A 25,877-nucleotide genomic window follows, 5' to 3' on the forward strand; every position below is an offset into this window, starting at 1 on the left:
GACTACATAGTAAAAGATTATTAAATGCCCCTCATAAAGAATACAAAGTCAAAGGTAATCTTACCTGCGACACTAATTTTGCCATATATTTACTGTCTTGTCAGTGCGGTTTACAATATGTGGGCCGCACTGTACAAACAGTTCGGGCACGTATGAATCGCCATAGATGGAATATCAGACACGAGTATATGCTACACAGCATTTCTAAACATTTTTCATTAAAACACAATAGTTGCATAGAGTCTTTAAATTTGATTATTTTGGAATCGGTTCCAAAGGGAATTTCCAATAGATTCCAACGTTTAATTAACCGTGAGAGTTTTTGGATTCATAAGTTGGTAACTTTATTTCCGCACGGTTTGAATGAGACAATTGAAAATACTCGTTGATTTTGTTCTATTCGTCATTTAGACTATGCATATTTTCATCAATATATTTTTCATTTATTAATTTTTATTTTAATACCTTTTTCTTATTTTTTGGAACCTGTTCTGCGTTTTTCGCTAAGTTTCTATAAAAATGTGCTTCCTTTATTTGATGTTCTTGGTATGAATCATGCAACTCCTTCTACCAATCATTTGGTTAAATTGGTTACGCCCTATGGGAACCTTGTTCTTGTTCTTATCTTCCATCAAATTCACACCATGCGGCTATTTGGTTTTTCATTTTTTACCTTTATATATGTCTTCTTAATTTTATAGTTGTAATTTATATAATATTTAATTAAGATCAGTGCTGAGTGTTATAAATGTATATGTATGCTCATTGTTATTTATACATTTTATATTGTCTATTTATTATGATTTGGAATATATTTTAATTATGCACTTCATGGGTTAATCCCGTGGGGGTATATAACCCTGGTACAACTGCCATGTATTAAGCCTGATGAAGCGCGGTGAAACGCGTTGCTAATAAACCTCCTTCCTTTACCTGGGCTCCGATACCTTCTCTTTGGTCAGCGCCGAAAATCCTGGTTTCTCCCTGAAGTCTTGTTTCATTCCAAAAAGAAATAAAAAAATTGTTTATGGCAATTGTATAATTCACGGAAAGTCGAACGCAGAGACTATGTCGGTTTAGATTGTGTAAATGCTTTATCAGAAAATAACCACGCCTCCTCATTTAAAGTACCTGTAATATAGCTGGCCATATCAGTAAATTGACAATTTGCAGTATATGTTGTGTAAATGGTAAACAGGCTACACCTATGCCAGGGCAAAAGAAAAAGCTCTCTAGATTAGTCATAAAAATATAAGGATCCCTCTGGGAAAAGGTGGTTTTAAAACTTAGCTTTTACTATCACAGGTTAACACAACAATTAATTTAGTGGATACCAAAATATAGAATTAAACATATATAAAAAAGAAAAGGAAAAAAACTAATATACAGTCCCCCTATGAAATGGTAGCTGCAAGTGGCCTGCATTCAATGGCCAAAAGCAAAAAATTGATAGAGGTCAACCGTATATGTATCATGCATAAATTCACCAATCGCATGGATAAACACAACATGCATTCTGCAAGCATATAGATAAAATACACACAACGCCTGCTTCCAATGGAGAAACACTAAGGGACCTGTGTCAAAATGGTACAGTTTTTATATTCATGTCCGCATACAACAGAAGTTGATAGAATCCCAGAATGCACTTCTGGTCTAATATAGATTAATAGACCCCTAAATAACATATGGTAATAATAGCAGTAGCATTACCATGTTGTCTCCCATGTAATGTATATATTACATTGCTGAGGTTTAAGTGGCTGTAACCTGTAAAAAAAAGACATGCCACTTTTCATTCAGTTTGCTTAGCCCACCTGAAGACACAAACAATCCATGTATCAGTAAATAATTTCTCACATGACCCCCGGGAGCCCTAGGTGTCGACGCTACAGCAAAGCACATCATAGATAGACTAGTTAAACCAACAATCTACTGTAGTAACTCTGCCTTTAGTGGCTAAGATATGCCAAGTATACTTAGTGTTGGGACACTGCAGTGGCAGCGTTCCTGCTGTGTTGCCGTGACTACTGAACACGCCGGTGTGTGTTATATCACGTGAGTGCTATGATACCCGCCTGTGACTCTGCCCCTCATCATGCCACAGGGGGGGTAGAGTCTCATATGGGAGTGTAATTTTTGGAGACGTGAGTGCTACTCATGACAATTAAAGATGATTATAAGAACAGTGATTTTTAGCCAGTTCCTCAAGGTAATCAGTTAGTTAGTGTAGGGGTAGTAGTCCACTCGGGGCTGAAAAGAATCTATAGACATATTTTGTAACTTTCAGCATGCGTCTGCAAGAATTATTTTGGAAAGGGTGAGATTATAAAGTCAGCCAGACATATACCCCATAACTACATTAGGGAATCTACTGTTTACATATGATGGCATACGGATTGGGAATCATACTAAATGTGGGACCAGGTGTTCCTAAACATAGGAACACCATAGCCCTCATTTACTAAGAGTGTCAGGTTTATCTCTGTGTGTTTTTTGATTTACTCCGTGTATTTTTCTCCCTGATTTACTAATGTGTCGCACAGGAAAAATGTTTATGTCGCACGGTAAATTGTATATATGCCCCCCCGCACAGAGCAATCATATACACACCGCTGCGCATGTGTGTATAGATATAGAAATATATATATATATATATGTATATGTACAGTATATATTCCCCCCGGCGCTATCATATATATATGCCACCTGCAGCGCGATCATAAGCCCCCAGCAGCATACAGTATATATTCCCCCCAGCGCTATCATATATATATGCCGCCCGCAGCGCGATCATAAGCCCCCAGCAGCATACAGTATATATTCCCCCCCGGCGCTATCATATATATGTGCCGCCCGCAGCGCGTGTGTGTGTGTGTGTGTGTGTATATATATATATATATGCGCCCCCCGCACAGCACAATCATATACACACCGCAGCTCATGTAGATATATATTATATATGCTCCCCGCACAGCGCATCTATACACATATGCCTCTGAAGCGCTATCAATGACTAATGCTTGTCAGTGATAGCGCTTCAGAGGCATATGTGTATAGAAGCGAAGTGGGGACCAGACTTATAGCGTTATCTGGTCCCCACTTCGCTTCTATACACAATCCTCCTGAGTACAAACACCACAGCTGCCCCATCGCCTCCCCCATCCCAGGTATTATAATTACCTGTTCCCGAGTTCCGCGATCCTTCTGGCTCCGGCACTGTCACTGTGCGCACTGACTGTGATGTCGCGTTGGGGACGTCACTCGTCATTGCGCAGCGCACAGGGACAGCGCCGGATCTGTCGGGTTTTAGTGAAGAAAAATTCACAGGTTTTCCATCATACTTTTTTTTCTCGGGAACACACCCCTTTTTGTGATAACCACGCCCATTTTGATGGGTTTAAAAAACACTCGGAGTGATGATATATTTTGTCGCACAAATTTGGTCGCACAACCCGACAAAAAAAGTCTGGTTAACAATAGTAAATGAGGACCCATATCTTACTTAAACATAGTGACACATTCAATGGAAATCATGCCATTGTCAGGATATTCTGCACATGGCAGATGCCAGCACCCATTCCTCGCTAAGGGTGCCCAATCAGCGATACAATCCTAAATTTATTCCAGACTATATCCTGTGCATGTGACCAATGGTGAAAATATTCTAACCCCCTACATGTAGGCATATTAGTAGGCGATATTTAGTGGTTCTTCACTCATCCTAGTACTCCCTACATATGGATCCCTAGCCCTAGATGGCATAGACGCCCTTATAAGGGTGGTACCGTAGTTCTCGTGCCTCCTGATGTCTCCTCCACACACCAGCTACGCTAGGGGTGGTTCTTACTAGTGAAGGTCCACTAGCGCCTTCCCTATCTGGCTATCCAGGCACCCTCAGGTATAGTATGGATAAGAATATACTCTGGGGGAGGGAATTAGCTATAAAAGAAAGTGAGAGGAGGAGGAAGGAATATACAAGGTAAGGAATCCCTATTCATAGAAAGGATACAAAAGAGAGTTGCTCGTTTAATCCCCTGGCGGTCAGACTCTGCAGGCAGTAGATCCACCTACATTCATTTTGTAATAGTACCTTTTCAATGTCACCCCCTCGTTGTGTGGGGATGACCTGTTCTTCAAAAAGTAAAAACATGTCAACTTTATGACACCAACATAAAGTAGACCTATGTTAACGATGAAAACTTACCACTATGTTAGAATGTCATGGAAAAACAATTTTGGAATAAAAGGTCAAAGCATCCCATAAAAATCAATAACTCTTTTATTTTACACCTACAGACCTATATGAGGGCTTGTTTTTACGCTACCAATTTTACTTTGTAATGATACAAATTATGATACATTTTACCATAGAATGTACCGCAAAACCAAAAATTATTTGTGAGCAGAAATGTATAATTTCTTTCTTTTTTTGGGTGAATTGAGTATCACATAAATCACATTGACTTCTAGAACAAATGTAATGTATAATTTATACCATTAAAAGCACTGCATAACCCCCCCCGGTTTATGCAGTGCTTTTAATGGTATAGAACAAATGTAATGTATAATTTAGAACAAATGTAATGTATAATTTATAAGTCAATGTGATTTATGTGATACTCAATTCATATATATATATATATATATATATATATATATATATATGTATATATATATATTTTTATTTTTTATTATTGTACCACTTTAAAGAATTGCAAACTTTTTAAACAAAATTGGTATGCATGACATTGTCGTGTTTTTTTTTTTTTTTTTACCCCTATAACTTTTTTATTTTTCCATATACAGGGATGTATGAGGACTCATTTTTGCACCCTCATACATCCTCATATGTAGTTTTCATTGCTGCAATTTTTTTTATCGCTTTTTATAAAAAAAATTCTGATATATGATGTGATCAATATATTTGGTGTTTATTTTTTTTTACACACTGTACCCTCTGAATATAACCCTGACACACACTGCCCCCTGATTATAATACTACCACACACTACTTCTCAGTTTGTCTGAATTCCACCCTGTACTAGCCCCCTCAGACCCCTCCCCCCCCCCCTAATCCCCTGTTCACCCACCTTACAGACTTTTCTTTCCTATCCTCCCCCCCCGCCCCACCTCTCATTATCCTTTGTACAGTTTTCTATACCACTTACAAACCCCTCTGTCCCCCTCTTATACTCATCAGTGTTGCCACCTCCACCCGGTCCTGTCCTCCAGCCTGACCACAGCATGACAGGGCAAGTAGCGCAGCCAGGCAGTGAACTAGCTTATCTCACCCTTGGTGGTGTCACCCCGCTTGGGGGTGTCACCTGGTGCAGTCCGCACCACCCAAGCAATGCCTCTGCTTCAGACTGGTATCTGACATGCTAGACAGTTCTGTTTGCCTACACTTTAATTGCATAGTGTGAAAAAGCAATGCTGGCCCATTATATCTGCTACCTTTTGAGAGGCTTTTCATCTAGATTTATTGCCTCCCTGCTGTGGTTTCTTCTGCCAAAAAAACAAGTAAAGCAACCTCACACATACCTTCTCATTTACCTCTGTGCACTGCATAAGAGAGTTGTGCGGCTGTTGGTAAACTAGCTACCGTATTTAAACCAGTTGGTGCTTCATGCTATTCAGCAGATGCTTTTAAAGTGATTCAGTGACAACCACGTTACTTAAGATGTTTTCTTTCCTTGTAAGTATATGGATGGTTTATTTTGTTTATGCAAGTTTCTGTCTTCTGGGTTATAAGCTTTGATCCTGCTTTGTTTGTACAGTAGTCGAAGTTTGTTGCCATCCATTAAGACTGAAAATGCTTTACTTAACTTTTTTTTGTTGCTTCTAAATTACAACATTATCAGCATGCTAGCAACTGTTGTGCGATTAATTTGATTTAATTAAGGACTCAGACTGTTTTGGCCTTTAGAACACAGGACATTTTCATTTTTGTGTTTTCATTTTTTCCTTCTCGCCTTTTGAGAGGCATATCATTTTTAGTTTTCCATCCACAGATCCATATGTGGGCTTGTTTTTGCATGATCAATTGTACTTTGTAATGACACCTAATGAAACAAAAAAATTATTATTCAGGGACGGGGTGAGGATTGGAAAGAAAAATGCAATTTTGCAGCTTTCAGGGAGTTTTGTTTTCAACCAGTGTACTTTTATGGTAAAAATTTATGTTCCTTTTATTTTGTAGCTCAATGCCATTACAACGATGCCCAATGCATATAGTCTTTCTATTAATGTAATACTTTAATAAACTTTATTAAATTAAATCAGTATATTTAATGTTGTCCTCTTCTGACCGCTGTATGAGGGCTAATTTTTTGGGCGGTGACCTGTACTTTTTATCAGTACATTTTTGCATAGATTTTTCTTTTTGATCGCTTTTTATTTATTTTTATCTGATTTATGCTGTGATTAAAAGTCTGTATTTTTGGACTTTGGTATTTTTTTATCTTTACACCTTTCACCATACAGGATCATTAACATAATGTTTAAATAAATCTGACATTCACGCAGCGAAGTATTATTATTTTTTTTTTTACTAATAGACATAGCACTGATTAGTGTTATCTGAGACTTCATTGTGCTCAGTGATTTCCTATATTAATGTAGAAAAGAGAAAAAAGAGACAGGGAGAGGATAGCACCTCGCGTAATTCAGTGGGATTATCCCAGTCCACAACCCCAATGCTAGTGGTACTCACCTGGGATATGGCTCGATATGTGCATATCACCCCTCCGTGTGGGGTCAGATGGTCTCTGGCTGCAGCCTGCAGGATCCAGCCGGGGACTCGATGAGAGGTTGGCAGTAGACTTGTAGAGTGGTGCAAAAAAGATTGCAAAAAAATGGTCTGCAGGATCACACAGTCCTTTGTGTTGAATATTTACTGAACAATTTTCCTAGGGCTTCAATAGAGCCAATATTAACATGTGCTGGTGGGAGATGGAGTTTTTCCCCCCCAGGAATAAGTACAGTGATATGGGTGGCCTCCTGTTTATTTGGGGGGGCTGATGTGGCAGCTGTCCAAAATTTTTTCTCTATATCTCAACACCGTTCACAGTAATCTGGTGTTCACCCCTTCCCATTGTCCATCATAAACTATCTTTCTTAATCTCCATCTGGTTGCCGATAATATTAATTAAATGCATTATTACAACGCTTAAGAAAGACACTGCATTAAATTCCATCCTTCATGCAACACTGTGCCATCTAGCCCATGTAATTAATAATAAACCTATAGGTAAAATCAGGGCCTGTTGCAATTGCAGAATGGAATTAGATTTATTCATTTTTTGATATATAAAAAAGCTGGCCAGATTTAGACTCTACGTAGAGTCACTCACAGACTAGACTCACTCAGAGGCTATACAAAATGATCTATAAATAGAGCCAAATGAATAGCCCAAAGTAAGATTTTTACTGGATTTGTTTCTCCCAAATAATCAACAAGGTATGACTATCCATGAATGGCCTCTAGTTTTATCTACAGTTCTAAATACAAACAGGTGTGCAGTATCATTCATAGATACATGTCCATGTTGGTATGAGTAAGCCTCCTTTTTGCCAAGATTTGAAATGCAGATACTGATGTGATTCAAAATGGCTGCCCACAATTGGACAATGGGTTTCTCCTAGTTTGTTTCCTACAAGTATGGTCATAAACAAAAGCTATTGGACAGGGAAGTGTTTGGATAATGTGTGTCTAATTTAATTATCCAAAATGCCCTAAACAAAAGACAAGATGTTATTATTCTACATTTTCAAAAACATTATGCTTGTCTTTATGTGATTAAACTTCCCTATCCAATAATTTATTAGGGACCTGTTCAGACCATTGCATTCTCTATAACCTTCATTCTATGTGCACCAGAATTATCACAGTAACATTCAGGGATGTGGAATTTTTCAGGTCCTAAGCCTTGCTTCAGGCAAGCAGGGCCGGACCTGTAAGCCCCTGACAGGCATGGCGGCTCTCAGAGGGGTGTATGGAGTGGGCTCCTGACTCCTGCCCACTCCATACTCTGCAGCCCCCAGCTGATTCCAGTAGCTGGGGGCCCCTGCTAATAGCCAGCATGCAGCGATACTGATCGCTGCGGCTGGCTATTAACCCTTTAGATTGCCGTTGTCAAAGCTGACAGCGATGTCTAAAGGGACATGTGAATGCTCCCTGGTGAGCTAGTGGGGTGAAAATTATAGGCAATTGCAGGTGACCACAGAACACTTCTCAGTTCCTATGCTTCCTGGCTGATATTTTGGTCACTTTTGAATGCTGGCGGTGTTTTCACTCTAGTGGTAGCATCAGACGGAGTGTACAACCAACACAAGTGGCTCAGGTAGTGCAGCTCCTCCAGGATGGCACATTAATGCGAGCTGTGGCAAGAAGGACCACTACCTCCACCTTTGTGCCAGGAGGAGCATTGCCAGAGCCCTGCAAAATGACCTCCAGCAGTCCACAAATGTGCATGTGTCCACTTACAGCTCAACACCGTGAAGGATGTTTGGCATTTGCCAGAGAACACAAAGATTGGCAAATTTGTGTTCTCACAGATGAAAGGAGGTTCACACTGAGCACATGTGACAGAGTCTGGAGATGCATTGGAGAACTTTTGCTTCCTGCAACATCCTCCTGCATGACCGGTTTGGCAGTGGGTCAGTAATGGTGTGGGGTGTCCTTTTTTTTTTGCTTGCCGGAGGTAGCCTGACCTGCCATTAGGTAGCGAGATGAGATCCACAGGCCCTTTGTGAGACCATATGCTGGTGCGGTTGGCCCTTCTAATGCAAGACAATGCTAGACCTCATGTGGCAGTTCCTGCAAGAGGAAGGCATTGATGCTATGGACTGGCCCGCTCGTTCACCAGACCTGAATCCGACTGGGCACATCTGGGACATCATGTCTTGCTCCACCCACCAACGCCACGTTTCACTACAGACTGTCCAGGGGTTGGGGGATGCTTTAGTCCAGGTCTTGGAGGACATCCCTCAGGAGACCATCTGCCACCTCATCAGGAGCATGCCCAGGCGTTGTAGGGAAGTCACACACACTACTGAGCCTCATTTTGACTTGTTTTACAGACATTACGAAGTTGGATCAGCCTGTAGTGTGGTTTTCCACTTAGATTTTGTGTGTGACTCTATATCCAGACCTCCATGGGTTGATAAATTTGTTTCCATTCAGGGCTGTGGAGTCAGTAGATGTTTAGACTCCGACTCCGCAGTTTTTTATACTTCGGACTCCTACTCAGACTCTCCTACTCTGTATTAATATGCAAATTAATTTATAAACACTTACAGTTGAATCCAAGAAGCTGTTCCACCAAGTTCTTCTAAGCTCTTCTAGCAGAGAGAGGTAGTTGGGCAGAAGCTGCTGCCTTCTCCTTTTTGTGTGCTGATCTGCTGAAGACAGGGCAGTGGGAGGATCCAGGAAGGGGCATTTATTATAAAACATGATTTCCCTACTAGAATCCCATAGTCATGTTTAAAGTTTAAGCTAACAATCGGAGTTTACAAGTTTTTATAGCCTTAGCTGAATGGTAGCAGTTTTTCTAATGGTTTACAGCTTCAGTCTTGAACTATTGACCCTCCATTCCCTTCACTTATACAAGTGTCTCTAGTTCTGCAAAAAACTTATTTACTTAATCCCTTATCAGTGAGAGGCTAGGTAACCCATGGGTTCCCTGTAACAGCAGAACACAACATGGGGACTATTAAAGCGTAAAAATAACAGTAAAAACGTAAATTGTCCCATTTTCCCTATTTCACCCCCAAAAGTGTAAAAAAAAAAAAAAAAAAAAATTGATATACATATTTGGTATCGCCCCGTGCGTAAATATCCCAACTATTAAAAAAAAATGTCAATGATACCGTATTTTGAACGGCGTGAACGTAAAAAAAAAGTCCAAAATTGTTGCTTTTGTATAACATTTTATTCCCAAAAAAATGTATTAAAAAAAGTATTAAAAGTTTTATATAAGCAAATATGGTATCAATAAAAAGTTCAGATCACTGCGCAAAAAATTAGCCCTCATACTGCCACTTATACGGAAAAATGAAAAAGTTATAGGCCTTCAAAATATGGGGATTTTAACCCCTTAAGGACGCAGGACGTAAATGTACGTCCTGGTGAGGTGGTACTTAACGCACCAGGACGTACATTTACGTCCTAAGCATAACCGCGGGCATCGGAGCGATGCCCGTGTCATGCGCGGCTGATCCCGGCTGCTGATCGCAGCCAGGGACCCGCCGGCAATGGCCGACGCCCGCGATCTCGCGGGCGTCCGCCATTAACCCCTCAGGTGCCGGGATCAATACAGATCCCGGCATCTGCGGCAGTTCGCGATTAAAATGAACGATCGGATCGCCCGCAGCGCTGCTGCGGGGATCCGATCATTCATAACGCCGCACGGAGGTCCCCTCACCTTCCTCCGTGCGGCTCCCGGCGTCTCCTGCTCTGGTCTGTGATCGAGCAGACCAGAGCAGAAGATCGCCGATAATACTGATCTGTTCTATGTCCTATACATAGAACAGATCAGTATTAGCAATCATGGTATTGCTATGAATAGTCCCCTATGGGGACTATTCAAGTGTAAAAAAAAATGTAAAAAAATGTAAAAGTAAAAGTACAAAAAAAGTGAAAAATCCCCTCCCCCAATAAAAAAGTAAAACGTCCGTTTTTTCCTATTTTACCCCCAAAAAGCGTAAAAAACATTTTTTATAGACATATTTGGTATCGCCGCGTGCGTAAATGTCCGAACTATTAAAATAAAATGTTAATGATCCCGTACGGTGAACGGCGTGAACGAAAAAAAATTAAAGTCCAAAATTCCTACTTTTTTAATACATTTTATTTAAAAAAAAATTATAAAAAATGTATTAAAAGTTTTTTATATACAAATGTGGTATCAAAAAAAAGTACAGATCATGGCGCAAAAAATGAGCCCCCATACCGCCGCTTATACGGAAAAATAAAAAAGTTATAGGTCATCAAAATAAAGGGATTATAAACGTACTAATTTGGTTAAAAAGTTTGTGATTTTTTTTAAGCGCAACAATAATATAAAAGTATATAATAATGGGTATCATTTTAATCGTATTGACCCTCAGAATAAAGAACACATGTCATTTTTACCAGAAATTGTACGGCGTGAAAACAAAACCTTCCAAAATTAGCAAAATTGCATTTTTCGTTTTAATTTCCCCACAAAAATAGTGTTTTTTGGTTGCGCCATACATTTTATGATATAATGAGTGATGTCATTACAAAGGACAACTGGTCCCGCAAAAAACAAGCCCTCATACTAGTCTGTGGATGAAAATATAAAAGTTATGATTTTTAGAAGGCGAGGAGGAAAAAATGAAAACGTAAAAATTAAATTGTCTGAGTCCTTAAGGCCAAAATGGGCTGAGTCCTTAAGGGGTTAAAGGGGTACTCCGGTGAAAAACTTTTTTTTTTTTTTTAATCAACTGGTGCCAGAAAGTTAAAACAGATTTGTAAATTACTTCTATTACAAAATCTTAATCCTTCCTTTACTTATTAGCTGCTGAATACTACAGTGGAAATTCTTTTCCGTTTGAAACACAGAGCTGTCTGCTGACATCATGAGCACAGTGCTCTCTGCTGACATCTCTGTCCATTTTATGAACTGCCAGCGTAAAAGGAAATCCCCACAGCAAACATATGCTGTTCTGGGCAGTTCCTAAAATGGACAGAGATGTCAGCAGAGAGCACTGTGCTCGTGATGTCAGCAGACAGCTCTGTGTTTCAAACGGAAAAGAATTTCCACTGTAGTATTCAGAAGCTAATAAGTACAAGAAGGATCCGTGGTATCCCGGGAGTGGTGAGCATTGTATGGAGCTTATTGCCAACTGGCTGTTTTGATATTTTGATGTGCGGTATATACAGAGATGCTTAACCCCTACAGGACCCATGACGTAACGGTACGTCCCGACACCCTGGGTCTTAAGGACCAGGGACGTACATTTACGTCATGGTCAGTTTTAGTCCCCGCCGGGCGGGGATCGGAGCGGGATGGCTGCTGAAATCATTCAGCAGGCATCCCGTGCAAATGACCAGGGGGGTCATCAGACCCCCCCATGTCGGCGATCGCGGCAAATCGCAAGTGAATTCACACTTGCGATTTGCGCGATTCCGGGTCATTACGGGTCTATAGTGACCCGGTGACCCGCAATGTAAGGGGGATCGCGGGTGTCTAAGACACCCACGATCCCCCTGAAGCGATAGGAGTGAGGTGGCACGGGTGCCACCCCTCCTATCCCTGCTATTGGTGGTCTAGACGCGACCACCAATAGCAGATCGGGGGCGGGGGGGTTTACTTTCGTTTTCCCCGTCCTGCCCTCCCACAATAGGCGGGGCAGGACGGGGAAACGACGGGGACCGGCGCCGAAGATCCACTTACCGATCCGGGCGGGCGTCGGAGGCTGCAGGCGACGGAGATCGGCGGGCGGCGATGACGTGCGGCTGGATCCGACGGAAGCCGGTGAGTTGCCAAGCAACATCTGGAGGGTACAGTTTGAGACCATTATACAGTGGTCTCTAACTGTAGCCCTCCAGATGTTGCAAAACTACAACTCCCAGCATGCCCAGACTGCTGTTTGGGCATGCTGGAATATGTAGTTTTGCAACAGCTGGAGGGCTACAGTTTGAGACCACTATATAGTGGTCCCTAAACTGTAGCCCTCCAGATCTTGCAAAACTACAACTCCTAGCATGCTCAAACAACTGTTTGCTGTCAGGGCATGCTGGGAATTGTAGTTTTGCAACAGCTGGAGGTCCACAGTTTGGAGATCACTTTGCAGTGGTCTCTAAAACTGTAGCCCAACAGATGCAAAACTACAAATCCCAGCATGTCCAAACAGCAATCAGCTGTCTCGGCATGCTGGGAGTTGTAGTTGCGTACCTCCAGCTATTGCATAACTACATCTCCCAGCATGCCCTTCGGCGATCAGTACATGCTGGGAGTTGTAGTTTTGCAACAGCTGGAGGCACACTGGTTAGAAAATACTGAGTTAGGTAACAGAACCTAACTGAAGGTTTTCCAACCAGTGTGCCTCCAGCTGTTGCAAAAGTACAACTCCCAGCATGCACGGTCTGTCAGTACATGCTGGGAGTTGTAGTTTTGGAACAGCTGGAGGTTTGCCCCCCCCCCCATGCGAACGTACAGGGTACATTCACACGGGCAGGCTTACAGTAAGTTTCCTGCTCCAAGTTTGGGCTGCGGCAAATTTTTCGCCGTATCTCAAACTTCTAGTGAGAAACTCACCGTAACCCGCCAGTGCGAATGTACCCTAAAAACACTACACTACACTACCACCTAATAAAGAGTAAAACACTACATATACACCCCCTTACACTGTCCCCCCAATAAAAATGAAAAACGTATTGTATGGCAGTGTTTCCAAAACGGAGCCTCCAGCTGTTGCAAAACAACAACTCCCAGCATTTCCGGACAGCCACTGACTGTCCAGGCATGCTGGGAATTTAGCAACAGCTGGAGGCACCCTGTTTGGGAATCACTGGCGTATAATACCCCTATGTCTACCCCTGTGCAATCCCTAATTTAGTCCTCAAATGCGCATGGCGCTCTCTCACTTTGGAGCCCTGTCGTATTTCAAGGCAACAGTTTAGGGCCACATATGGGGTATCACCGTACTCGGGAGAAATTGCACTACTAATTTTGGGGGGCTTTTTCTCCTTTTACCCCTTAGGAAAAGGAAAAGTTGGGGCTACACCAGCTTGTTAGTGTAAAAAAATAAAAAAAATTACACTAACATGCCGGTGTTGCCCTTTACTTTTTATTTTCACAAGCGTTAAAAGGAAAAAAAAGACACCCAAAATTTGTAACGCAATTTCTCCTGAGTACAGAAATACCCCATATGTGGGTGTAAAATGCTCTGCGGGCGCACAACAAGGCTCAGGAGTGAGAGCGCACCATGTACATTTGAGGTCTAAATTGGTGATTTGCACAGGGGTGGCTGATTTTACAGCGGTTCTGACATAAACCCCCCCCAAAAAATACCCACATGTGACCCCATTTTGGAAACTACACCCCTCACGGAATGTAATAAGGGGTACAGTGAGCATTTACGCCCCACAGGTGTTTGACAGATTTTTGGAACAGTGGTCCGTGAAAATGAAAAATTTTATTTTTCATTTGCACAGCCCACTGTTCCAAAGATCTGTCAAACGCCAGTGGGGTGTAAATACTCACTGCACCCCTTATTAAATTCTGTGAGGGGTGTAGTTTCCAAAATAGGGTCACATGTGGGGGGTTCCACTGTTCTGGCACCACGGGGGGCTTTGTAAACGCAGATGGCCCCTGACTTCCATTCCAAACAATTTTTTTTCCCAAAAGCTCAACGGCGCTCCTTCTCTTCTGAGCATTGTAGTGCGCCAGCAGAGCACTTGACGTCCACACATGGGGTATTTCCATACTCAGAAGAGATGGGGTTACAAATTTTGGGGGGTCTTTTCTGCTATTAACCCTTGCAAAAATGTGAAATTTGGGGGGAAACACACATTTTAGTGAAAAAAAATATTTTTTTTTACATATGCAAAAGTCGTGAAACACCTGTGGGGTATTAAGGCTCACTTAATTTCTTGTTACGTTCCTCAAGGGGTCTAGTTTCCAAAATGGTATGCCATGTGAGGGTTTTTTGCTGTTCTGGCACCATAGGGGCTTCCTAAATGCAACATGCCCCCCAAAAACCATTTCAGAAAAACGTACTCTTCAAAATCCCCTTGTCTCTCCTTCGCTTCTGAGCCCTCTACTGCGCCCGCCGAACAATTTACATAGACATATGAGGTATGTGCTTACTCGAGAGAAATTGGGCTACAAATACAAGTATACATTTTCTCCTTTTACCCCTTGTAAAAATAAAAAAATTGGGTCTACAAGAACATGCGAGTGTAAAAAATGAAGATTGTGAATTTTCTCCTTCACTTTGTTGCTATTCCTGTGAAACACCTAAAGGGTTAAAACGCTGACTGAATGTCATTTTGAATACTTTGGGGGGTGCAGTTTTTATAATGGGGTCATTTGTGGGGTATTTCTAATATGAAGACCCTTCAAATCCACTTCAAACCTGAACTGGTCCCTGAAAAATAGTGAGTTTGAAAATTTTGTGAAAAATTGGAAAATTGCTGCTGAACTTTGAAGCCCTCTGGTGTCTTCCAAAAGTAAAAACACGTCAATTTTATGATGCAAACATAAAGTAGACATATTGTATATGTGAATCAAAATTTTTTTTATTTGGAATATCCATTTTCCTTACAAGCAGAGAGCTTCAAAGTTAGAAAAATGCAAATTTTTCAAATTTTTCATCAAATTTTGGGATTTTTCACCAAGAAAGGATGCAAGTTACCACAAAATTTTACCGCTATGTTAAAGTAGAATATGTCACGAAAAAACAATTTCGGAATCAGAATGATAACTAAAAGCATTCCAGAGTTATTAATGTTTAAAGTGACAGTGGTCAGATGTGCAAAAAACGCTCTGGTCCTGAGGTGTAAAATGGCCTGGTCCTTAAGGGGTTAAAGATTGATTTTAAGTGACTGTTCACTGTTCACAAAGCGCTACATTGTATCACTATATCGGTGGGATCGAGTTGCCACTGGCTGGACAGATACAATACCACTGTATCAATTGACTAACTGTTATCTGTAGCTGCTACATTGCTCAAATCGCAGAATAATTTTACAGTTGTTATTTTTAGTTGTTATTTGTATATTGGGATTATTATATTTTATTGTGTATTAAATTAATTAGGGGAGTACAAGGGCCCTGTACATTCCCTATTTAATCCATTTTCATTCTATATTAATAAATACAAATTATTTTAAACCAGATATCTTTGACCTTTGAGCCCCATTTACTTTTAATATATTGTCCCTATTTTTACACCGTGGGTATAGGTGTCTGCTGGGTTGCTCGGGTCTTTAGTGACGGTCAGACAGACAGGAGCCTCTCCATTGTGTTTATATAATTTACAAATCTGTTTAACTTTCTGGCACCAGTTGATTTAAAAAAAAAAATATTTCACCGGAGTACCCCTTTAAACACACTAATTTGGTTAAACAGTTTGCGATTTTGTTTTTTTAAGTGCAATAGTAATAGAAAAGTACATTATCATGATTATAATTTTCATTGTATTGACCCAAAGAATAAAGAACACATGTCATTTTTACCGTAAATTGTACGGCGTAAAAACAAAACCTTCCAAAATTAGCAAAATTGCGTTTTTCTTTTTAATTTCCCCACACATAGTTACATAGTTACATAGTTAGTATGGTTGAAAAAAGACATACGTCCATCAAGTCCAACCAGGGGATTGAGTCCAACCAGGGGATTGAGTCCAACCACACAAATAGTTTGTTTTCTTTTTTGGTTGCGCCATACATTTTATGGTAAAGTGAGTGATGGCATTACAACGGACAACTGGTCGCGCAAAAAACAAGCCCTCAAACTAGTCTGTGGATAAAAATATAAGAGTTATGATTTTTTGAAGGCAAGGAGGAAAAAACGAAAACTTAAAAATAAAATTGTCTGAGTCCTTAAGGCCCAAATGGGCTTAGCCCTTAATCCTTTAAGGACTCAGCGTTTATCTGTTTTTGCATTTCATTTTTTTCACCTTCTAAAAATCATAACTCTTTCAATTTTGCACATAAAATTCCATATGATGGCTTATTTTTTGCGCCACCAATTCTACTTTGCAGTGACATTAGTCATTTTACCAAAAAATCCACGGCGAAATGGAAAAAAAATTCATTGTGCGACAAAATTGAAGAAAAAAATTTCATTTTGTAAATTTTGGGGGCCGTTTCTACGCAGTGCATTATTTTGGTAAAAATGACATCTTATCTTTATTCTGTAGGTCCATACAGTTAAAATTATACCCTACTTATATAGGTTTGATTTTGTCGTACTAAATCATAACTACATTCAGGAAAATTTCTATGTTTAATGTAGTCATCTTCTGACCCCTATAACTTTTATATTTTTCCGCATACGGGCCGGTGTGAGGGCTAATTTTTTGCGCCATGTTCTGCAGTTTATCGGTACCATTTTTGCATTGATCAGACTTTTTGATCTCTTTTTATTCATTTTTTTTTATATAAAAAGTGACCAAAAACACGTTATTTTGGACTTTGGAATTTTTTTGTGCAATATTCACAGAATAGTGAGACCACCATCACACCACCAGGTACAGACATTATATTATGAACTTCACTAACTTTACAGCCCCTGTAGCACAGTCAAATATAAAAAGATCCTGGAATACCCCTCAGGGGTGTGGAAATTTTATAAAAAACTACTTGTCCATGGGACTAAAATGGAGCAAAATCTACTTGTCCCTCATGACGATCCACTTGTCCGGGCCAATTTTCGCTTATGATGCTCTAATTTTTTCCTCCTCGCCCTACAATAGCCATAGCTACCGTATATACTAGAGTATATAATAGAGTATAAGCCAATTTTTCGTGCTGAAAACACCCTCCTCGGCTTATACTCGAGTGAACTCTCCGCCCTCAGTGGTCTTCAACCTGCGGACCTCCAGATGTTTTAAAACTACAACTCCCAGCAACGACGGCCTCTCACCACCTGCCTTTCCTGGGGGTATATCGGGGTATACACGCGCACACACGCACCCTCATTTTACCATGGATATTTGGGTAAAAAACTTTTTTTACCCAAATATCCTTGGTAAAATGAGGGTGCATGTTATAGGCCTGTGCGTGGTATACCCCGATAAATATGGTGTGTATATATATATATATATATATATATATATATATATATATTGAAATGAAATTGAAATAGTAAAAGATAATTTTGCAGATTTGGTGATTTTTCTTTTCTACGCCATTTATCTTGAGGTTGAGCGAACATGTTAGTTTCATACTTTAGGTTGGCCTAAATACAGCAATACCAGATTTCTATAGTTTGCGTCATGTTTTGCTAATTTAAAAAAAATTCAGAACTTTTTCCCAAAAATTTTAATTGCCATTTTTTGACCCCTGTAGCTTTTTTTTTCCACATACCAGGCTGTGTGAGGGGTAATTTTTTGCACCATAATCTGTTTTTTTGTATCGGTTAATCACTTTTTAACTTTTTTACTGGGGATATTATAAAAATTGCAATTCTGTGGTTTTGGTATTTTTTTTTATTTTTTACATTTACCGTACGGGATACATAATGTTATATTTTAATAGGTCGTACATTTACGCACGAAGCAATAGCAAATATGTTTATTTTTATTATGTTTGCATGTTTTTATATAGGAAAAGGGGGTGATTTGAAATTTTGACATAAAAAGGGGTTAATGTGTTTCTTTTAAGCTTTTATTAAAACTATATATATATATATATATATATATATATATATATATATATATATATATAAATTAATTTATATTTAAAAAAAATAATTTATTTACACTTTATTAGACTTTTAGGAGGAATCAGACTGCTAAGCGCCGCATGCTGGCTATTAGCGGTGGTGTGAGGTGGAAACTTGCACCCCGTGCAGATTTGCGTCCGCTCCTCCCCTCAGCTCTCCGAAGCTAGAGCTGTGTGGAGCGAAGGCAGAGGACGCAGGTCTGCACGGGGAGAAAGAAGGCAGTGAAGGGGAGATAGGACGTACACAGCTTCTCATCTCCCCTCCCCCTGCTCTGCATTCGGAGGATGCAAGTTTCCACAGCCGGGGGCTGCAGAGTATGGAGCGGGCATGAGTCAGGAGCCCGCTCCATACAGACTACAGATCGCCGCAGCGCTTGTCAGGTCCGGCCCTGCTTGCCCGAAGCCGGGCTAAGTGCCGGAAAAATTCACCTGCCCGGTGCCTGAAACTGCATGTCCCGGGCGTCAGGCGATATGAATTCCACATCCCTGCCCCTTCAGCCCCTTAAGGACAAACCCATTTTTTTTTACCTTTTAATGACCAGGCTTTTTTATTTTATTTGACATGTCTCTTTTAATGGTTATAACTTTTGAACGCTTTTTCAGAGCGGAGCGATTCTGAGATTGTTTTTTTCGTGACCTATTGTACATAAGTGGTGCATTTTTGTTGACACATGAAGCATTTTTTGTGAAAAACTGGATTATTTCTTTAATGGTGTTCACTGTGTGGTAAAAGTGATGTTATATATAGTGTACGGGCATGCTGGGAGTTGTAGTTTTACAACATCTGGAGGTCTGCAGGTTGAAGAACACTGCTCTAGAGTGAACACAACAATAGTGTAAACGTAAAAAAAAAAAAATCACCCTGACATCACTACTAAGTGCTCACTGACTCACTGCTGAGTGCTTACTGATATCATTGCCTGAAGGTAAAAAGAAATTGGGGATGTGCAGCTCACAATTAGCTAACCGAGGTAAGAGGGCTATACACCTACACCTGGTGTTAGGGAATAGCAAATAAATTGTTTAAACAGTAGTCAACCCCTCAAAGTTAGCATCAGTTCCCTGATACAAGAATGAGAAATAATAATAATAATAAAAACTGGATCGTGCTTCAATTAAAATATGACAATGTATATTTATTACACTGTTTAAAAGACCGTATTTATCGGCGTATAACACGCACTTTTTAGGCTAAAATTTTTATCCTAAAGTCTATGTGCGTGTTATACGCCGATAAGCCACTGCAGTTCAATGATTTAAAGCGGGCGCTTTAAATCAATGAACTGCAGCGGCTTTGCAGGTGCAGAGACCGCCAGCGCTGCCGGTTTCTCTGCCCCTGCTTGCCCTGGGGTCTAGTGCCCTGCTGCCGGCCCTTCTCTCCCCCTGACTATCGGTGCCAGGGGGAGAGAAGCGGCGCCGACAGACAGGGGGAGAGAAGGGGCAGCGGCACCCATTGCCGGCGCCGCTGCCCCGTTGCCTCCCCCATCCCCGGTTGCATAATTACCTGTTGCCGGGGTCGGGTCCGCGGTGCTTCAGGCCTCCGCTGTGTGTCCCCTGCTTCGTTGCTATGCGCTGCACGGCGCATGACGTCAGTGCGCCGCGCATAGCAACAACGCAGGGGACGCACACCGGAGGCCTGAAGCAGCGCGGACCCGACCCCGGCAACAGGTAATTATGCAACCGGGAATGGGGGGATGCAACGGGGCGGCGGCGCCGGCAATGGGGGCCGCTGCCCCTTCTTTCCCCCTGGCTGTCCCCCCATTGCCGGCGCCGCTTCTCTCCCCCTGGCTATCGGCACCGATAGTCAGGGGGAGAGAACGGGCAGCGGCGCAGATAGCCAGCGGGAGAGAAGGGCCGGCAGCAGGGCTCTAGACCGGAGGAAGGGCAGGGGGAGAGAAGCGGGCAGCGACGGCCTCTCTCCCCCTGCCTTTCCTGGAGGTGTATCGGGGTATACACGCGCACGCACGCACCCTCATTTTACCATGGATATTTGGGTAAAAAACTTTTTTTACCCAAATATCCTTGGTAAAATGAGGGTGCGTGTTATAGGCCGGTTCGTGGTATACCCCGATAAATACGGTATGTATAATTTTATATATCCTCTAAGCACAGGGCCCTTGTGCCGAGGGAATTAAATAAAATAAAATAAAAATAACAATATCAACAAACACCGATAACTTGCATACAAAATGTATAGAAAAATGTAACCATTTTAATGTCACTTTGGATGATCCGGCCTCCGGTGATCCGGAAAGTGAGCTCAAGTCCTATAAATGTTGTAAATTCCAAAACAATATAGGTGCAATAAACTTGATATAAGGTCACCTGGAGTTATGTTGTGAGGTCCGCACTTTTGAGATGGTAGCAGACGCTGGCATGCGTCTTAGCGGCGGTCAGCCTGCCACGGACCATTTGGAGAAATAGCCGCTTTCAGAAGTTGTTCGCTGTAGGTGGTATCTCAGCAGAAGAGCAGGTGCGGGCCTCTGGAAAACTCATTTATAGGTGATGTCACAGGTGCTTGGCAGCGCTACCTGGAAGATGGTCTCAGGAATCGTCTTTTGATTTGCAGAACTGGATCGGAGGTCACCGGTGGATAATCGAGTATCGGTGATGTAGGATAAATCTAGACGCGTTTCAGGGCTCTCATATGTTTTAAACACGGCCCTTTTCCTCAGTAGGCTAGATTTGTAAATTACTTAATCTTAATCCTTTCAGTACTTATGAGCTTCTGAAGTTAAGGTTGTTCTTTTCTGTATAAGTCCTCTCTGATGACACCTGTCTCGGGAAATGCCCAGTTTAGAAGCAAATCCCCATAGCAAACCTCTTCTAAACTGGGCATTTCCCGAGACAGGTGTCGTCAGAGAGGACTTAGACAGAAAAGAACAACCTTAATTTCAGAAGCTCATAAGTACTGAAAGGATTAAGATTTTTTAATAGAAGTAATGTACAAATCAGTTTGGAGACAGTTGATATATATATAAAATTTTTCCCTTTAACTAACAGCCACTGTGAAAGACCAGGAATTGTGAAGTTACATTATTCAAATGCTCCAGTGCCCTGACGTTTTTCGTAAGGTTTATTTCACATATTTTAAGTTGCACTGCATACTTTCAATGAAGTAAACCACATTGTTTGCGTTACAGTTTGTTTAATTTCGTATTTTTTTCTTCCGTCTGCACTCTCAAAATATTTGCATGGTTTAGCATTATTAAAGGTCCTGCACACAGTATGGCCACACTTTAACAAATATTTGTTAAAATCAGGCTAGGCGACAATTTGTCACCCAGAGTGGGTGCTCATTTGGTTACCACTGTACAGCCATATTGCAAAATTTGAGACAATACTTGATCCTGTCTCAATAAATCCAAATGGCGAAAGACTATTCTTTTTATTTTGTTAAAAAAGTAGGTAAGGGCCAACATGTTTTTTTTGTGTAGTGTATATTTTTTCTGTTGTCAGGAGGATATAACAAACTATCCCCATTTTTCCTGGCAACTCTATTCAAAATTCTATTTAGAGCTTGTTTGGAATAACCAGGAATTTTTTTTATTTGTCTATGCTACAGGGACTGTGAAGTTAGTGTAGTCCATAATATACTGTCTGTACCTGTGTATTTTTACCAGCATTTTTACCAGCATATAAAATGACTGTTGTCTTAGATATTTCCCAGCTTGCAATGCGGCCGAGACTTGACTCACTAGTCAGCTGATGACAGGGAGCTTGTCGGCTTCAATGGGTGGAGCGATCAATCTGCAACTAATGCAACAGCTGTAGGCAACCTGATTAAAAACCACGGGTCTTTCTTTCAATGGGTGGGATGGCTGATGTGTGAGAGGGAGGGAAATGGCATTGTGGGATTTGTAGTCAAAAAAACATAAGTCAAACAGGAAATACAAGTTCACAAAAAGCTAGTCACAGTGTTATGGTAATCTCATGACATTTCTCAGCCATTTAGCCCCAAGACAAGTGCAGATTCTTCCTAATCATGTGCATTACTGTCTGCCAGGTACATACTAAAATCACCTTACAGTGGATAACCCCTTAAACCTAGTTACAAGCTCACTTGCAATTGTGCCATGTATATTTGAGGAGGAACTACAGATTAATGCCCTTAATACAAGGTTGTGGGAGTGTCAGTTGGTTGGTCAACATATTGGTTTTGAGTGGAGTCATATTCGTGATGGCATTCGGGTTGCTACTTTTTCCCTCCTTAAAAAAAAAAAAAAAAAAGCTTATTGCATCTGTTGGACAGCTGAATTCTGCATAGGTTGTGTTATCGTAGATGCTGCAGATTGTCCCAAATTGTATTGCCTTGTTGAATTCATGAAGGGAACTATATTTGTGGAGGTAACTATTGGTAGCAAAAAGGAACTAGAGGCTGTACTGTAACCATTGTTTGGCCCACTCGGAAGATCATAACTTTGTTGCAGAAAGCAAAAATTTTATGTCAAGGTTTACACACAGAGGATATGCATCCAAATTCATGAGCCAAGCCCTCAACAGAGCAAAAAACAGTAATAAAACGTAGCTTCTTGGGAACATCCCTCAAGGAGATCAGAGCCGTAGGAACAGATGACTCATCCATGGCACAAATTATAAAAATTCTGAAATCTCATTGGCACATTTTACAAGCTGATCCAAATATTCATGATCGGATAGGGTCTAAACCAAGCATAACATATCGAAGAGGTCCGAACTTAAAGGATCAGAGGGGGGGGGGGGGGGGGGGGGCACCAACTAGGACTGTGTGGCTACCAGTTCCTGCTGACAAGCTCTTTCCATGTTGCCATTATTCCATGTGTAGATACTTTCCTGAAACTAAAAGCTTTAAGAATCCCGTAGATGGATGCAGTAGCAAAAATGTCATCTTTGTGAGTAAATGTACCTGTCCAAATCTGTAAGTGGGCAAAACGAACCAAGAATTAAAGGGGTACTCCAGTGGAGATCTTTTTTTTTTTTTTTTTTCTGGTGCCAGAAAGTTAAACAGATTTGTAAATTACTTCTAATAAAAAAAATCATAATCCTTCCAGTACTTATCAGCTGCTGTATACTACAGAGGAAGTTCTTTTCTTTTTGAATTTCCTTTCTGCCTGACCACAGTGCTCTCTGCTGACACCTCTGTCCATTTTAGGAACTGTCCAGAGCAAGAGAGGTTTGCTATAGGGATTTGCTCCTACTCTAGACAGTTCCTAAAATGGACAGAGGTGTCAGCAGAGAGCACTGTGGTCAGGCAGAAAGAAAATTCAAAAAGAAAAGAACTTCCTGTGGTGAATACAGCAGCTGATAAGTACTAGAAGGATTAAGATTTTTTAATAGAAGTAATTTACAAATCTGTTTAACTTTCTGGTACCAGTTGATTTAAAAAAAAAAAAAAAAAAGTTTTTCACCGGAGTACCCCTTTAACCCTTTAGATGCGGCGTTTAAAGTTGATCGCCACATCTAAAGTGAAACTGAAACGTTACCAGTTAGCTCAAGGAGCTGATCGGGATCGCTGCGGCGAAATCGCAGCATCCCGAACAGCTTACTGGACAGCTGGAGGGTCCCTACCTGCCTCTTTGCTGTCCGATCGCCAAATGACTGCTCAGTGCCTGAGATCCAGGTATGACCAGTCAAGCGGCAGAATCATCGATCAATGGTTCCTTAGGAGAAACCATTGAACGATGTAAAATATCAGTGTGTGCAATGTTATGCTATGGAAACTATAACATTGCAAAAAAAAGTGGAAAAAAAAGTTAATAAAGATCATTTAAAGAAGAAGTATCATGGACCAAGTCACAATTTTTTTTTATATCAGGTGAAAGTGCATCAGCTCACCATTCTGACAATCTGCTCCTCATGTATCTCACCCTCTCCCTTCTCCTGCAATCCCCTCTAAAAGATCGGTACTTCCTGGTCCATGGAGGTCCCTGACTTCCTGTCTCCCATAATGTCTTTCAGTTCATCACAGAAGTAGCCCAGCCTAGACCAGTGCTTCCTAACCAGGGTGCCTCCAGCTGTTGTGAAACTACAACTCCCAGCATGCCTGGGAGTTTTAGTTTTGCAACAGCTGAAGGCACCCTGGTTGGGATACACTGACCTAGACACTGATCACTTTCCTAACAGCAGGCTCAGTGTTTCCCCTCCCCCTGCTTCTATTCGCAGGACATCGTTCTTTCAGACTGACCTGCTGTCAGATTGTGATCAGTGCAGGGGAAAGCAGGGATCTCCCCCTCCCGCTCTGCTTCTTCTCGGGACATCGTTCTTGCTCTTATAAACACTGAGCTGGCTGTCAGATGCTTCCCTGCGGAGGAGATGAAGACGCTTGCTTAGCTCACTGGGGCTACTATGATTGGCTGAAGCTGCACATGGGAGGTGCCCTGGCCGTGCACAGAGCTGGCTAAGCTGCAGGCAGCACACAGAACTATGGGAAATTGTGACATCATGGCCACCAGCATAATGCAGCTCAATGGGGGGGTTGCAAGTCATAAGAACAGGGAGCTGCTGAACTTCCTCTCTGAACAAAGAAGCTAGAAAAACAGGTTTTACATACAAGATGGGTAAAATAAGTGATTTACAAAGTGATATAACTTTTGCTTCTGCATTTAAAACACAATACTTTTTCTACATGGGACTTCTCCTTTAATCCTTTCCCTAATAAAAGTTTGAATCACCCATTAAAAAAAAGTGTAAATAAAAATAAACAAATGTGGTGTAGCCGCGTGCGTAAATATCCGAATGATAAAAATATATCCTTAATTAAATCGCACGGTCAATGGCGTACACTCAAAAAAATTCCAAAGTCCTAAATAGTGTATTTTTGGTCCCTTTTTGTATTATGAAAAAATGAATAAGAAGCGTTCAAAAAGTCGGATCAATACAAAAATTGTACCGCTAAAAACTTCAGATCACGACGCAAAAAAAAGAGCATTCATACTGCCCCATACGCGGAAAAATAAAAAAGTTATAGGGGTCAGAATATAACAATTTTTAACCTATATATTTTCCTGCATGTAGTTATGATTTTTTCCAGAAGTACGACAAAATCAAACCTACATAAGTAGGGTATCATTTTAATCATATGGACCTACAGAATAAAGTGAAGGTGTCATTTTTACCGTGAAATGTACTGTGTAGAAACGGAAGCCCCCAAAAGTTACAAAATGGCGTTTTTTTTTTTTCAATTTTGTCTCGCAATGATTTTTTTTTCATTTCGCCGTAGATTTTGGGGTAAAATGACTGACGTCATTACAAAGTAGAATTGGTGGCACAAAAAATAAGCCATCATATGGATTTTTCGATGCAAATTTGAAAGAGTTATGATTTTTTAAAGGTAAGGAGGAAAAAACGAAAATGCAAAAATGGAAAAACCCTTGGTCCTTAAGGGGTTAAAGTTGATTGTACTGTGTATGACTGACTTGCTGTATGGCAATCCACGCTTGACTTTAGTGACTTTTATGACTGACTTGAGTCCCTG

At 41.0% G+C, this 25,877-nt stretch overlaps 1 protein-coding gene across 10 annotated transcripts in view; it reads left to right on the plus strand.

Annotated features, from left to right (window-relative positions):
• The window catches only part of MARK2 (microtubule affinity regulating kinase 2), a 729,699-nt gene that overhangs the window by 200,778 nt on the left and 503,044 nt on the right, over window positions 1–25,877 (plus strand). Inside the window, exon 1 of one of the 10 annotated variants that reach the window (XM_056527191.1) lies at window positions 1,569–1,590. The exons of the other annotated variants lie outside the window; for them this stretch is intronic. Coding sequence (XP_056383166.1) covers window positions 1,588–1,590 — 3 coding nt within the window. The 5' untranslated portion in view covers window positions 1,569–1,587. Of the gene's footprint in view, window positions 1–1,568; window positions 1,591–25,877 lie in introns of those variants that run through there. 10 annotated transcript variants of the gene reach the window in all.

This window comes from Hyla sarda, chromosome 6, assembly GCF_029499605.1.
Source record: "Hyla sarda isolate aHylSar1 chromosome 6, aHylSar1.hap1, whole genome shotgun sequence".
Lineage (NCBI taxonomy): Eukaryota > Metazoa > Chordata > Amphibia > Anura > Hylidae > Hyla > Hyla sarda.